The sequence below is a fragment of the Piliocolobus tephrosceles genome, chromosome 5, assembly GCF_002776525.5.
Source record: "Piliocolobus tephrosceles isolate RC106 chromosome 5, ASM277652v3, whole genome shotgun sequence".
Classification (NCBI taxonomy): domain Eukaryota; kingdom Metazoa; phylum Chordata; class Mammalia; order Primates; family Cercopithecidae; genus Piliocolobus; species Piliocolobus tephrosceles.
In genome coordinates, this window is record NC_045438.1 from 1352343 (window position 1) to 1368551 (window position 16209).

At 33.7% G+C, this 16209-nt stretch overlaps 1 protein-coding gene across 1 annotated transcript in view; it reads left to right on the plus strand.

Annotated features, from left to right (window-relative positions):
- TBC1D32 (TBC1 domain family member 32) overlaps positions 1-16209 on the plus strand; it is a 213391-nt gene that overhangs the window by 165184 nt on the left and 31998 nt on the right. Inside the window, exons 28-29 of the mRNA XM_026456419.1 lie at positions 4849-4932; positions 16002-16071. Of these exons, the coding sequence (XP_026312204.1) occupies positions 4849-4932; positions 16002-16071 (154 nt within the window). The remainder of the gene's footprint in view (positions 1-4848; positions 4933-16001; positions 16072-16209) is intronic.

Genomic DNA, 16209 nt, shown 5'->3' on the forward strand with positions numbered 1-16209 from the left:
CAAGTAAATTTAGTGACTCCTAAAGAAATTTTGTTTTAAGGGAACAGCTATGTTTTCTAAATTAGCAAACAAGTTTATTTGTATTCAGTTATCTACTTGTGCATTTGTTTTCTGAAATCATTTTTTAAATTAACATTACTTATTCTGAATAAAGTAAAAAGAAGTGCTGAGAAAAAAGTTCTAATGTCAGTGTAAGCTAGATTTCCTGAAAACTGTAATTTAAAAGTATTGTGTACTTTATCAGCAATGCTTTATAGTTTTCGTATTTGTGTCATTTGTTACAAAATTTAAAATGGGAAATGGAGAAAAGTTTTTATATTGTTAGTTGTTGGAGGAATATTTCCAGAGAATAATGTTATATATTTATGGCTTGGAAATTAAACATAGTTCTCCAAAGTTTGAGTATGAAGTGAGCAGTTAAACTATGTTTTATCCCCCCAGATATTTATAAAATATCTATTCTAAGTATATATTTAACATTGATTGAATAATAGAGAATATTTAATATAAACTGTGGACTGCACAGTTTAATATAAACTCTTAATTTGCACAACAAATTAAGAAAGCAGCAGACTGGAATGATGTTCAGTTTAAACACAAGAACTAAATGTGTATGTAGTTCTGAGTTTATCTCTAGCACGGGTAGTTAAGACAAAAGAGAAATACCAGCTGTTTTAACTCTTATTCATTCCTCTGAAACAGGACAAGCATGTAGAACATTACCATTAAAACTGTGTTCTCTTTGGAATCTTGGTATCTTGGGGCACTTTCCACAAGTCTTGACCTCAGTTATTTATTACTTTGTTTTGTTTTTGAGACAGAGTTTTGCTCTGTCACCCAGGCTGGAGTGCCATGGTGCAATCTTGGCTCACTGCAACCTCCGCCTCCTGGCTTCAGGCGATTCTCCTGCCTCAGCCTCCTGAGTAGCTGGGATTACAGGCGCATGTCATGACACCTAGTTAATTTTTGTATTTTTAGTAGAGACGGGGTTTCACCATGTTGGCCAGGCTGGTCTCAAACTCCTGATCTCAGGTAACTGCCCCAGCCTCCCAAAATGCTGGGATTACAGGCATGAGCCACTGCGCCCTGCCTATTCATTACTTTGATACTCTTAAAAAGAGAGTCTAAGGGTTTCTGGTTCCTTTTTATGGAACATAGTGTTGGGGGAAAATCTCGTCTCCAGCAATGAGCATTAGGTGATTCCACATAATTCCTCATAATTATAAAAAGTCTTCTTATCTAACAGTCTTCTTTTTTAAAAAGGAATATGGTGATTTCTAATTTACCTTTGGTTATATTTAAGTTTATTTTGCTCTGGTAATTTAATCCTATTGTCCCCTTTGTTTAAATTTTAGTGCTCCCAATCTTTAGGTTTTTCCTGTGTGAGATACCATCGAGAGTATAAAATGAAGTATGTTCTTCCTGTTGCTTTCTCTTTTCTGATTATGACCAATAGTAATCTACTCAATCGTTGAAAGGAGAAACCTTTTCCTTGACTTCTTCCTTTTGTCCCCTGAATTATACCTGTCCTCTTAGTCACCACGTCTTACAGATGCTATTCCTAAGTCTGTCTCTAATTTGTTCTTTCTCATTCATATCCTCTGCCACTACTTTAAGTATTCATCATTTAGCAACTGGACAATTATCTAACATGTTTATTTTTGGAAAATCAGAAATTATAAATAAGCAAAATAAAGAGCTAAAATTTACCTATAATTTCATCCTTCATGTATTATCACTTTTTATTTTTAATCAAAATCAGTCAATGTAAACCATACTTTTTTTTTTTTTTTGGACATTTCACTCAATACAATATTATACAGATGCTCTTCAACTTACAATGAAGTTACATCCTAATAAACGCATCATAAGTTGAAAATGCATTTAACACACCTAACCCATTGAATATCACACCTAACCCATTGAATATCATAGCATTCAATATCATTGAATATCATAGCTTAACCTAGCCTAGCTTAAACATTCTCAGAATACTTATGTTATCCTGTAACTGGGCAATATCTAACACAAAACTATTTTATAATAAAGTAATTTATTGAATACCATACTAAAAGTGAAAAACAGAATGGTTGTATGGGTACTCAAAGCATGGAGCTGTCCTAGTTTTGGAGTCAGTTATTGTTGTGATGATATCTTAGTTTCTTCAGGCTGCTAAAGCAAAATACTTGAGAATATTTCTAATGAATAATCATTAGGAAATTATTTCTTACAGTTCTGGAGGCAGGGAACACCAAGATCAAGGCACCAGCAGATTCAGTGTCTTGTAAGGAATTGCTCTCTACAAAGATGGTGCCTTCTTACTACAGCCTTACATGGCGAAATAGAGGGAAGGACAGCTCCCTTCAGCCTCTTTTATAAGGGCACTAATTCCTTTCATGAGGACAGAGCCCTCATGACTTACTCACTTCCCAAAGGCAAAACTTCTGAGTACTATCTCTTTGGGTATGTATTGGATTTTAACATAAGAAATTTTCAGGGATCCCAACATTCAGACCATAGGAGATGACAAAGCCCAAGGAGAAAGCAGAATCAATACTCAGTATCCTTGAACGGTCTGCCTTAGTTTTCTCTCGGCAGAAAACCCACATGTTCTTCTTAGTGTATAAATATTATAAATTTTGGTTTCATAGTCTATTTGTGTCATATTCCTACCCCAGGAAATAGATATGAGTAAAGGGAGAAGGCCCATAATTTAAAACCCTCTATAGAAATTCCAGATATGTCATTTAAAATTTAAAAATTCACTTTAGAGGAAAGAATATTCTGTAGTTTACTTTCTGGATAGTAACATCCTAGAGTTAATTTGTTTTAAAGTTAGGGATTGTTTTGTGACATGAATTAATTTCCTTGAGTTAATGGAATTTTCAGTGGGTTGACAGTGAGGCTGTTGGTCATACTGAGATAAATAGCCACTTTAGTAATTATGTAGTTCAGCTACACTTACAATTGGTTAGAAAGATGTACTAATGAGATAAGAGTCATACGTTCAATTACCACATATAGATCGATTTTTAGCATCGTTACATGAGTATAGCCTATCCCTCAAAATACCTAAAAATATATGTTGCTATTTAAGGGTTGCTGGGCAAAATGAATAAATAGGCATCAGTAGAAATCTAGAACTTTCTGGGAGTACTTTAGTAAATGTCATTTTTACCTATGCAATATAGAATTAGTTCATCTGTAAGCCTCTAATATACTGATCTAATAACATTATGTTTGAATATCAGTATTGTCAGAAAATAGTGTGGCTTGCTATGTATACAGTTAGTCATGTGACTCTTAAGTATCAAATTATTTTGTATGTAGTTCTTTCACAGATGTAATGAATTTTCTGTATTTCTGACCTAATCTCAGGCACAGGATTCAGACTTGCTTAGCAATATGCTGTGTCTTTTCCCATTAACTAAAGCACTTTGCTTAAATACATAGCATGTAGCAAACATGGTTGTGCTGAAGTAAAAATAATTACATTATTACATTATGTTTAGAGTTGTAAAAGTGTCTTTCTGTATAATCTTTGTTACTAATGTATATCTTGCATCTTAAATTATTATTAAACTAAGAATGATTATATCTGAACTTCATGAAGACATTGTTCTTTCTGCAAAATTTATGATCTCAAGAGACAGTATTAAGTGATTTATAAAGAAAGAAGTTTATACACATAGAATTTAAATGCTCTCACCTGAGGCCTATTTAATTTGTTAATTCATAGAAGAAAGACTTTTGAAAGATTTTTATAAGTATGGCAAAATTTGTGTCTACACATGAAGATGGAACCAGTCTAAGCAACTATAAACATAAATAGCTTACAATACTGATGTCCTTTCTGACCCATGATGACTGGATTCTTATACTTTTAATACTCATTTAGCTTTGAAATCATCATATGAATAGAGTTCAATGAATACAATCGTTTCATTTTTGTCCTAAGCCATTAAAATATTATGAGATAGAACTTGTCAGCTACAACTGCTGAAAAGCATATGTTATTCCTCTTTGATTTTGGACTTTTCACCCATTGAACACTAACTTTTCTTCAAGAATTACATACTTAAAATGTACTTATATATGAAATAGGTTCATTTAGTTAATGTAGGTTAGAGTTAATATCCTGGATATAATTAAGGGACAATTTTACATAGTGAGTAAAGTGTACTTCTTATTTAAAGCATAACATTGACTCTATAAATTTATTTATTTTCAACAACAACAAAAAACTCAAACAAGGGTTGCATATTAATTATATTGTACATGTTTATATCCATTTCAAGGGCATTAGATGCAAGCCTAGTGGCATTATCAAACCAGCCTAGAAAATAACCATTTTATCACTTCCAAGCCAGCTAGGTCAAGCCTTCTTTTGATATTGGTTGCCTTGAATAGATACCATCAGTTGCAAAGCATGTAAAACATATAATATGTCCTGATTTTGAATGAGCTATGCATTGATCCTAGCCTTAGAACCCACTAATATTTTTTTTTAGTTATGCATAAAGAACAAAGGTGTTATAGCATAATTGGTGATACTTTCAGTTTTGAAATCATTTAGCAAATTCTGAAATAATTCTTAGAGGATCTAAAGATAACAGATGATCCTTCTTCAGTTTTATGTTGAATAGGTTCTCAGCTAAGCTATTAAAGTTTAATTTGCATCAGAAACAGTGTTATGAATACTAAAACAGTATGCATTTGAATTGAACTCCCTTAGAGTGTATCTGTGAAGTTCAGATGACTTTTATATACTAGTTCTGTGATTTAAGGATGCATTGTCACATATTATTCTGACCTTTAATATCCTAATTATTCTCTTGTTTATTACAGCCTTAGTAGAATTACTTGAAAAATTTGTACTTCATCTCACTGAAAGCCCATCTGAATGCTACTTCCCTTCAGTGGAGTATGCAGGTACATTTTTAACATTTTGAAGTTTGAAAAAGACTCAATATATAACAAGATAATTAATGGAGATGTGTAATGATATTACAGACGTGCAGTTTTCTCATCCTAACAGACTCTTACTTGGTGCCATGTACATTCCAGATATCATTAAGTCTCTTTTCTTTGTAAATGTCTGGGTTTTCTTGTAACTCTGGGATTCTTTCTTGAGCTTTTTTTTCTCTCTCTCTATCCACTAAAAGTTGTTTTGCCTTAAGCAATGTCTTCTACTCTTCTGATTCTATCCATTATTCCCTAGTGGTCTCCTCTGCTTATACCATTTTACCTATCTCTCATATACTGATGATTTCAAAATTAACATCGTTCACTCAAAGATCTACTGTAGGCTTTATTCTTATATTTCCAGCGGCCTAATAAGAAACATCACCTGGATAATTCCACAGAATCCCTCAAACTCAGTATGTCTAACAAAAGATGCATGTATTTGTCTGGGTCAGTGTGATAGGCATGCTAGCGTGTGTCCCGCAGCAGATAGTGAGAGGACCCAGTCTCAGCCCTGGCTTCTTCTGCTGCAATCTTAACTGTACAGGGACTTACTGAGTGACATGTACCCCTCTGAGCTAAGACATGTCTCTCCAGCTTCTATCCCATAGCAGATCCCTAGGGTACTAGTATCAGCTCTAGTCTCTTCTACAGCAGTTGGGGAGCTGTCTTTTCAGTGCAGGGACCTGCTACGAGATGTGTGCGCATCTGAGCTGTCATGATAGACAGATGAGGCTCCATCTCACAGCAGATCTTGAGGAGCCTAGTATCAGCTCTGGCCCCTCCTGTTGTGACAGAGGAACTACCCCAACTTGTACAGAGACCTGCTGGCTTACACATCCCTGTCTGAGCCAACGAGTTAGCCTATCAGCCTGCTTTCCACAGGAGATACCCAGAGGCCTAGTCTCAACTCCAGTCTTCCTTATACAGAGACCTGCTGGGAAGCGCACCCATCTGAGATTTACAGTCATCTGGACTCTGATTTCTGGCCAGAGTTCCTACATAGCTCCAGTGTTCTCTTTGGATCTTCCCCATGTCTTTCTGGGCTGGAAAGCTATGTCAACCTCAGTCCTTGCAAGACATGCAGCAAGCCTGGGCTTAGAGTGTTCTCTAGATGGGTACAATAGTCACAGGCTCAGGGAACTCTACGGGCAGTCTGCTTAGAATCCCTGGAAGGCCCTCTAGAAAGATAGGCACAAATAAAGCTAGACTGCAAAGACTAAAATATATACATAATTCTGCAGCATGTAGATATCATCGCATGTCCACAAGTATTAAGAACATTCATGGAAATATGACCTCACCAAATGGACAGAATAAGATGCCAAAGACCAACCATAAAACGATGGAGATGTGTGATCTCACAAAGATTTCTAAATTGTTTTAAGGCAGTTCAACATACTTAAAGAAAACACTAAGATCAATTCAGAAACTTATCAGAGAAATTTAATAGAGAGATTGAAATCATTCTTAAAAATTTAGCAGAAATCCTGGAACTGAAAAATAGAATGATTGAAATGTAAAAATGTAATAAAGAGCATCAACAGCAGAATTGATCACACAGTAGAAAAAAAATCAGTGAGCTTGAAGATAATTTGAAAATACATAGTCTGAGGAGAAAAAAGGATGAAAAGGAATAAAGAAAGCTTATAGAATTTATAATGACATCAAAAGAACAAATATTTGAGTTATTGTAATTAAAGAGAGAACTGAGAAAGACAAAGGCTAGAAAGTTTATTCCAGGAAACAATAACGGAAATATTTCCAAACCTGGAAAAATGTACAAATGACTAGATACAGGAAGGTCAAAGGTCAACAATTAGATTCCACTCAATTAAGAATTCCCCGATACATATTATAATCAAACTCTCAAAAGTCAAAGACAAAGAGAAGATCCTGAAAACAGAGAAAATAAGCAGATAATATACCAGGGAGCTCCAATATGCCTAACAGCAGATACTTTACAGGACAAGAATGAGTAGGACAGTATACTCAAAATGTTGGAAAATAAAATAAAATAAAATCATGTAAACCAAGAATATCATATCCAGGAAAGCTATGTTAAGAAATGAAGGAGAATAAGACTTTCTCAGACAAACAAAAGTTGAGGCAATTTATCACTTTCAGACCTACATACAAGAAGTGCTAAAGGGAGTTTTCAAATGGAAAGAAAAGGATGCTATCATGATTATTGCATTAATATTTAGTCATGGTGTGTTAAACCACTTACATCTTTACTAAGAAGCCTAAAAGACAAACTGTTAAAAAGTAATAACTACAACAATTTCTTAAGCAATAGACAATATAAATATAGATTGTGATGTCAAAAATTCAAAATGGTGGTAGGAAGGAATTAGTGTGTATAGTTTTTGTTTGTTTTTGCAATCAAGTTATTATCTTTTTAAAATAACATCATTATAACTATAGGAAGGCTTTGTAAACCTCATGGTAAACAGAAACAAAAAAAAAACCTATAATAGGTACCCTAAAAAAATACTAGCAGAAAAAAATAAATGCAAAAGAAGGTAGTAAGAAAGGATAAAGGAAGAGAGAAGTCACACAATAACTAGTACACAAGTAATAAAATGGTTATTATTAATAATAACATTGAATGTGAACGGACTGAATTTTTCTATTGAAAGATACAAAATGGCTGAATAGCAAAATAGGACCTAACTATATACCTCCTACAAGAAACTCACTCCACTTATCAAGACTCACATAGATTGAAAATGAAGTAATGGAAAAAGATATTTTATGCCAATGCAGCCGTAAAAGGATAGGAGTAACTATACTTATATCAGATGAAATAGACTTTAAGGCAAAGACTATAAAAAGAGACCAAAAAGGTCATTATATAATGATAAAGGGATCAATTCAGTGAGAGGATATAACAGTAATAAATATACATGCATCTAACACTGGAGCACCCAGATTCATAAAACAAATATTACTAGAATTTATGTGAGAGGTTAACTGCAATATAGTTTTAGAGGACTTCTCTCCACTTTGGCCATGGATAGATCATCCAGGCAAAAACTATAGAATCGTTTCAATAGATACTGAAAAAACATTTGATACAATTCAACATCATTTATGATAAAAAAAAAAAAAACTCTCAACAAATTGGGTATGGAAGGAACATACTTCAACACAGTAAAGCCCATATGTGATAAACTCACAGCTAACATCATACTGAGAGGGGAAAAATAGAAAGCTTTTACATTAAGATCTGTAACAAGAGAAATTGTCATAATAACCTTTTTAGTTGTTATCTCTACTTGGAGTCTGGTTTTTTTTCAAAGGTGCTCTTTACACTGCTCTCAGAGTGATCTTTGACATGTAAATCTACCCAATCATTCCTCTGCCATTTCTCACCATTGACCACAGCATAAAGTCTCAGCTTATTATCATGGTACCCATGATCTTACATCATCCTGCCCCTTCCTTTTTTCTAGCATCATACTTTCTTTCCATGCAGAACACTAAACTCTTCACATCACTCCCAACTACCCTCTGTCCCAGACACACATGTTCATTATTCAACAAATTATCCTATATTAGGTACTGACACTGTGACAGAAGAAGTCTTCCCCTTATGGAGTTTACTTTCTAGCGGGAAGAGAGAAAATAAGTAGAATATTCAGTAAGTTAAAAGGTGTAATGATAAATGAGGAAATACACAACAGAAAAAATAGCTGGGAAATTTTAGTTAGGAGTGAAGATTACAGTATTAAATAGTTTTCATATAAAGTTTTATTGATGATGTGTTTTTTTGTTTTGTTTTGTTTTGTTTAACCACAGTTCAGCAGGGGAAGTACAGGCAAGATATATGGGTATGTTCAGGGCAAGAGAGTGCTAACAAATGGTCACGAAGGACACTAATATGGCTGGAAAGGAGTAAAGGAGAGGAATTGGTGGTGTTAAAGTCAGATAGGAGAGCATGATACAGGATCTTGAAAGTCGTTGCAGGGTTTTGACATGCCGATTTACATTTTATAAAAGCATTGTGGCTGTGGTGTTGAGAAAAGACTGGAGGAAGACAAATGACTGAAGCAGGGAAATGAGTTCTAAGAGGCTATTGAAAAACAGTACTGGCTGAGATAAGGATGTCAGTCATGGAGACCGTGAAAAGTTTTTGGATTCTGGATATATTTTAAAGATAGGGCCAACGTAATTGGGTAACAGATTGAATGTGGGGTATGAGAGAAAGAAAGAAGTCAAGGAGGAGTCTAAACTATTTTTCTGAGTTTCTAGGAGGATGGGATGATTGTACACTGAGATAAAAAAGAATGGGAGAGGAATGGGAGATTAAGCCCTGCCTTTTTTGTTGTTTTAGATACTTGTTGGACATTCAAGTAAATATGCTTTATACATTCTGCACATGTGACTCGAGATTAGAGGAAAAATGTGGGCTACACATACAAATTACTAAGCCATCAGCTTGGTATATAAAGCCAATACATCTCATTGTAATTTCTTTCTCATATTCTGACTTAGTGTCTAATTCTTCACATTCATGTAAATTTCTTTAGGGTTTTGTGTGTGTGTGTGTGTTTTACCTATCATTTCATTCTCTGCACCTGGAACAATAACATCAATAAATGTTTGTCAAATAAAGAATGGATAAAAGAATGGTAGAGGAAGGCTTTATAAAGTGTGTCAGTGAGTATCGTAATAGGCAATAGAGTAAACCATTTAAGATTTCTGAGCTGAAACTTTACTTGATTCACCTGTACCTTACAAAGATTATTTTCTAATAGTAACTGTGTAAAGGAAAAAATGGAGTACAGAAATGAAGTTTTCCACGGATGAATATCCAATACTTAAGGAGCAGTGAATAAAGAGACAGTGAAGAAAGTAGAGTTAGCATATACTACTGATAACAGATCATCTTTCCTGTAAGGGTGATGTGACTTCTTCTTTTGCTGAAGAAACCATCATTCAAATATGTGTTATTTATTCAAGTTAGACATATCTTTCTAGCCTTATTACCATTAACTGCCCAAACACATTCTGCGCATTTGCCTCACTAAATTTTGGCTCCTGTTGTTCCTTCTAGATGAATGCTTTCCTCTCCATGACATCCATATCATAATGCCCGATCACCTGTAAAGTTTCAGGATTCTGTCTTCTCTGCTCCTACTGCATTCACTTTAAACTACCGTTTGATAGTTTTATTATATTATATATGGCTAGATTAAATTGTTACATTAGGTATCAAACTCCTTTGTATCTTCAATATGACATTTAATTTTATTTATATATATATATATATACACACACATACATATACTATATTCACATCTGTATTCAAAGAAATGTATTATAGTTCTGGAACAAATTTAAATATCTAACAATTCACATATTTAGATATATGTGACTATACAGATGAATCTATACTTATTTACACATAATGACATCTAGTGCAAATCTGGGAAAGGGGTAAAAGAGACCTAAGATAATGTAAAAAAAAGAAATGAGAAGAAAACACAAGATACTATTAAACAAAAGTTAAGGTAGGTGAAAGGAATTGATATCTATTGTTCACCTCTTTTAAATTAGGTATTATGTTGAGGCACTTGATAAACCTTGTGTCATTCAACCCTCTCTGAAGTAGACATAATCATCATATTTAAAATGAGGAAATTGAGGCATAGATGAAAGAAAACAGAAGTTGGGAAGAGATTTTAAAGGAAAGAATTTGTGAAGAAAATTATAATCTTATGAATGAATGTAAAAATTTATTCAAAAAACATACAACTATTAATGGTTAAGTTGGGGAGTAATAGGAAATGAGTAAGAAGTATGATAATCATGGAAATTTGCATGACCAAAGTGGGCATTTCTTTAGACTTAAGCATAATAATCTCCAATTTGTGTAGCTCTTTTGCACATTGTTTAATTGGACCGTATTTTCTGTAGAAAATCTAAAATTACAATTATATATATTATCTAAATATTCAGCACAACTGAATGCTCAGTGTGCATGCTTTACTGCCCTCTGTTACATTTCTAAATTATGCCGAGTGAGATCTCAGATGTCGGCTTTGTTGAATGTATTAGCGAGGCAAGTAAACCCTGAATGCGGATTTAAATTCCTTAAAGGTTCCAGCTGAAGCTATTCACCAGTCTTATAGTAAAGCCAAAAAATGAAGTGACTTTCTGTTGATTGATTGTTTAATATTCATTATTGTGATATACTGAGCTTGTTGCTATTACATTGTTTTCTTCCCAAGATGGTAGGTATTCTCATCCTTTATCACGTATTTTTCGGCTGGCGGAACAATTTTTTTTATTGTAAAATTTCACTCTATTTGCTTTAATTTAAAAATTGTTTTGATATAAAATGTTTTAAATCAAATACTGGGTAGATGTATTCAATTTTTTTTAGGTTTCTGGAAATGAGAAATTGATTATCTTTTAAAAAATGACAGCCTTCTAAACCCTAAGGTAGTTAAAATTAGAATAACACAATCATCCTTCTGTTGTTAGCTCCCTCAGGATTTCAATCCATTATAAAATTTGCAAATCTGGAGAAATCAAATTAGTGTGACTGTTTATCCCTTTAAAGAAAGAGGAAAGAACAAACAGATAAACTTCTGCACATTTGCAGTTTGTAAATTCATGCAGGTATCTTTCCATATCTTAACAGACATTTCCTTTTTGTTGATTCAATTCCCTGGAACAAGTTGGGAATTTTTTTCTAGTGTACTTGCGTTTTTGAAATGATAAATTAAATGGCCCTTTCAGGGTAATGTGTATTTTTATTTCACTTCTCTTCGTGATGCTAGTTAATCAAAAGTTAGGAAAGAATCAACATTTTTCTTGTTTCACCATTTGATTATTAAAATATAGTTTTAAATTTAATTAAATACCCTTAAACACCTTTTATACTTTCTTTGAAAAGCAAAGATGCTCTCTTCTATCTTATATTTACGAAACGTTTGTGAGTAAAGCACAGTGTGTGATAATTGCAAAGAGATATTTAATATGAACCTTTCCTCAGGAAGGAAAAATAGGGCATATACCTAAAATTAGGAATTAAACAAATTGCAGCATATAGTAAGGTAGAAAATAAAAGAAACTGACAGTTCTTCAACTGGCTACTTGCTTTCAGGCAATATGCTTTTTCATATGCTATTCAAATTTGGTAATTGTCAAGAGAGGTTTTATTTTCAGGGCCACAGGTGTCCAGTGGAAAATGGCATCTGTGTCAAATTGGTGCCATCATGGAAAATAAGAGGAGGAAGCGTTAATAGAGAGCAGGAGTAGTACTTGTGCTGCCTCCTGGGTTATTAGAATGGAAAGAAACAAGAGAAGAGGGGAAAAATCTTCCAGGCAGGGGTAATTGCATAATCAAGACATGGAAATGCTTTTTTTCCCAAATAACTCTGACTACATCAATTAGGAGGCTGAGACATGTACAGTAGACTGGTCACAAGGTACTGAATTCTGTGGTGGTAAGAATTGAATAAAATGCATGGATACAATTACATGTTGGAAAAGAAGCAACAGAACTTACAGACTGACTTTGGGAAAGAAAGCAGGGAGGAAGAAATGTAGTCCATTGATTTCTTTGGGTAGTAAGAGTTTTCTTACGTTAGGACAGATAAGGGAGGGCATTAGGAGAGTCAGTAAGCAGCCGACCAGTAACTACCTCTCCATCCATGGGAGAAATTCTTTACTCTTCTGAAAGTTTAATTTTTTTCCACACTATTAGGTGCCAGGCAGAATAGATTTAATTTCTTCTACTGCTGCTGTATGTGCTAGCTTTGCAAATCAAAAATAGAACAGAATGCATTACCACACTGAGTGGTCTCAGTTCATGTTACATAAATTTTGTCAACTCATTTTATGTTGAAACTATTGCATTTATAATTAAAAGTATTGGTTATTTTGAATAATTTAATTATTAACTCTAGCTTAGATTGAAATAAGCATTGTTAGTACGTGGGTAAGAATAATGCTATACATGTCATTGGTTGACTGACTCTTCAACAACTTATTTCATTATGCTTTTCACAGTGACTTCAGGGAGTGGGAGCTATCTCTTCTATGTGTTATTTGATTTTAATATACAGAAAATATTTTTAAGTCTATGTCTGTTTTCTTCTCCATTTTGCTTCTAGTTTGATATTTAAAGTATAATTTCTTTTGTTGCTATTCTTTGGATGTTGGTTCATTCATTTACTCATTCATTCATTCATTCATTAAATATGTATTATGTATCCTATGCACTGTTTTTCCTACATCAATTAATTACTCGTTACCAGCCATGCATATGGATCAAAATCCTCTGAAGACGTCCATTTTTAAAATTATTTCATTTTACTTATTCATTTTTTCCCATCAGTTTTATTTTTGAGTTTTCAATTCCTGCCTTATAAATTAATGTAGTCCAGAGTTTTATATAATAAAAGTTTCTTCCACCTAACTTTTGTCATCTGAGATGTATTTGAAATACAAAATTTGCTTGCTAAGTTACTGTATATCAATGATATACAGTGATTTATTGTATATTGATATTGTGTATCAAATATCATACAAATTTAAAATGGAAACCTCTTTTTTTTTTTGAGATGGACTCTCACTCTGTCACATAGGCTAGAGTTCAGCGGCATGATCTCAGCCCACTCACACCTCTGTCTCCCAGGTTCGAGCAATTCTTCTGCTTCAACCTCCCCAGTATCTGGGATTACGGGCATGTGCCACCATGCCTGGCTAATTTTTGTATTTTTAGTAGAGATGAGGTGTCACCATGTTGGTGAAGCTGGTCTTGAACTCCTGACCTCAGGTAATCCATCCCCCTCAGCCTCCCAGAGTGCTGGGATTACAAGCTTGCGCCACCATGCCTGGCCTGAAGCCCATTTTTAAATATATGCCCCTAACTCATTTTCTGATGTCTTTATTCCTGCTTTGGGAAAGTTTTTATTCCTTCCATATTTTTATCTGCATAGTTTTGCTCATTCAAAAGTTATTTACATCTCTTTCACATCAGTGATTTTTTAAAATGGATATTTGATGTTTGTTTTGGTATGCCAACACCTCCATATATTCTCATTTAAAAGCTCTTTTGAGAATTTGCTACACTACACTAAAGTGAAATTTGGATAATGTTGTATAACTGTCCAATTGTTACTATATCTAAGTTTAACTTTTATTCCTTTAAATGTAAATCTTAACTTTATTGTGTAAGAAATAAACTGTAGAGGTCTTTAAAAATACAAATGACTGCACATTCCCTCTGGCAATCTTATTTAGTAGTCTGGAGTCAAGTCTATTTATCTTTATTTTTAAAAAGTTCCTCAGAAGATGCACCGCCATAGTTGAGAATCATTATCTGTTAAAATGTGTAGAGTTATTTTTTTACTCTGAAGGTAACAGTGTCATAAAGTTTTAGGTAGAGTCTAGACCTTGGAAATTATTTGTACAAGTCTAGAAAAGTGAAAGGACTCATTTCAGGCCTCACAACTAGACCACTATGTAAGAACTCTCTTCTTACACAGGGAAGAACGAAAACAACCTTCTCATTATTTAACACATCGAATTCCTTTGGACAACTCCTCTCACCTTGCTCCGTAACTTTATTATTTTCTTCACTGATGTGTTAGGTCAGTGCTTCCTGATAGAATCCACTGTGGTCGGTGGAACACATCATGGTGGGAACGCCCATTCTTAACACCTGTCTCCACCCACTGCGCACTCATCCTTTACCAATAAGATAGCTATCGATGTCATACTTTCCAGAGGGAAAAAACGTTAGTATTACTATAAGCATGCACACATATATATGTTAAGGTTCAACTTAAATGCCACTTCTTCCTAACTAGACATAATCTCTTCATCTTCTGAATTCATGTAACACTTTATCTGTATCATTCCTATTTCATATAGGACTTTAAAATACCTTTATCAGAGTTATCTATATACACATTTGAGCTCTGACACTACATGGAAAGTTTTTTAGGGAATGAGGTATGATTTATCTTTTATCCCTCATAGCTTCTTGCATGGTGTTCCACACTTACTATATCAGAGATGATTTATTAAGGGGATGAATGAGCCTGGAAGTGAAATAGATTATATTGATAGTATGAGAAACACCAATGTGTAATGAAGTAAAAAAAACAAACAAAAAAAAAAAACAAAAAAAACCCTCATGATGTTCTGAAAACCTAGGTTTTGGTCTTCTCTACCACTAGATAACTGTGTGATGAGTCTCTTAATTGTGTGTGCATGCATTGTGTGTTCATGTGTTTGTGTGTATGAATGCATACTACAGTTTTCTCAGCCAGAAATTGAAAGTTCAGCTAGACCCTGAATGCTATTTGGTTGTGCCTTTGAGGGTTCACTCCTAGTTTGGTCTTCTGCTGTTCTCAAGAACTAATCCAGACTTTCAGCCTCTCCTGCAGTCCTCTGTACTATGCTATTTCTATTCTGAAATGGACTTTGTAGATAATATAAGCAAGCTAATCACTATCTTATTTGTAAGAAATAAATGAAAAGTGATTCTTTATGAAATGTTTGGATATATTACAATATAAGATATAACTAACCCCTTCTTCACTTTTGATTAGATGATTACAACAACTACTTCACAAAGAAACTTGGCTTGCAGGAAGACACTTACTTAAAGATTAGTGTCAGGAAGGAAATAACCATGTTTGTATATATTTGTAATTCAAAGTTTTGTGTATATATTGCATGATGAAAGTAGTATTTCTAGATCACTTTTTGGATCAATGCCTCTTTTTGTTCTGAGAGTCAAGTAAAATAGATTGTTTCAAAACTACCATTGTTTTGTATTTAATATGTTTTCCAACACTTTTTATGGGAAAGAGTTATTTGTAAAAAGTTTTCTGTTAATTCCTTGGAAAATGTAACTGACAGTTCCTAAAATAATGAATTCATCAATGTTTTCAAAATTCACATTAAAATATGTAAAAATATTGCTTTCATCAATTTTCAATTAAACTGTGATTATTATGCAAACTTCTATACACTTTTATAACTCAGTTTTCTGTTGTGTTTAGCTACTGATGCAAATGTGAAGAATGAAAGCCTTTCATCTGTGCAGCAGCTTGGCATTAAAATGACTGTCAGGTATATTATAGGGAAATATCTCCCTTGTGCATTTCTAGAATTTGTTTTATCTGCCTCATATGTGCTCAGCAGTATTTAATTTAACAACCAACTATTTTGTATACTTCAAATGCAGAGTTTATCATTTGGAAAATGACT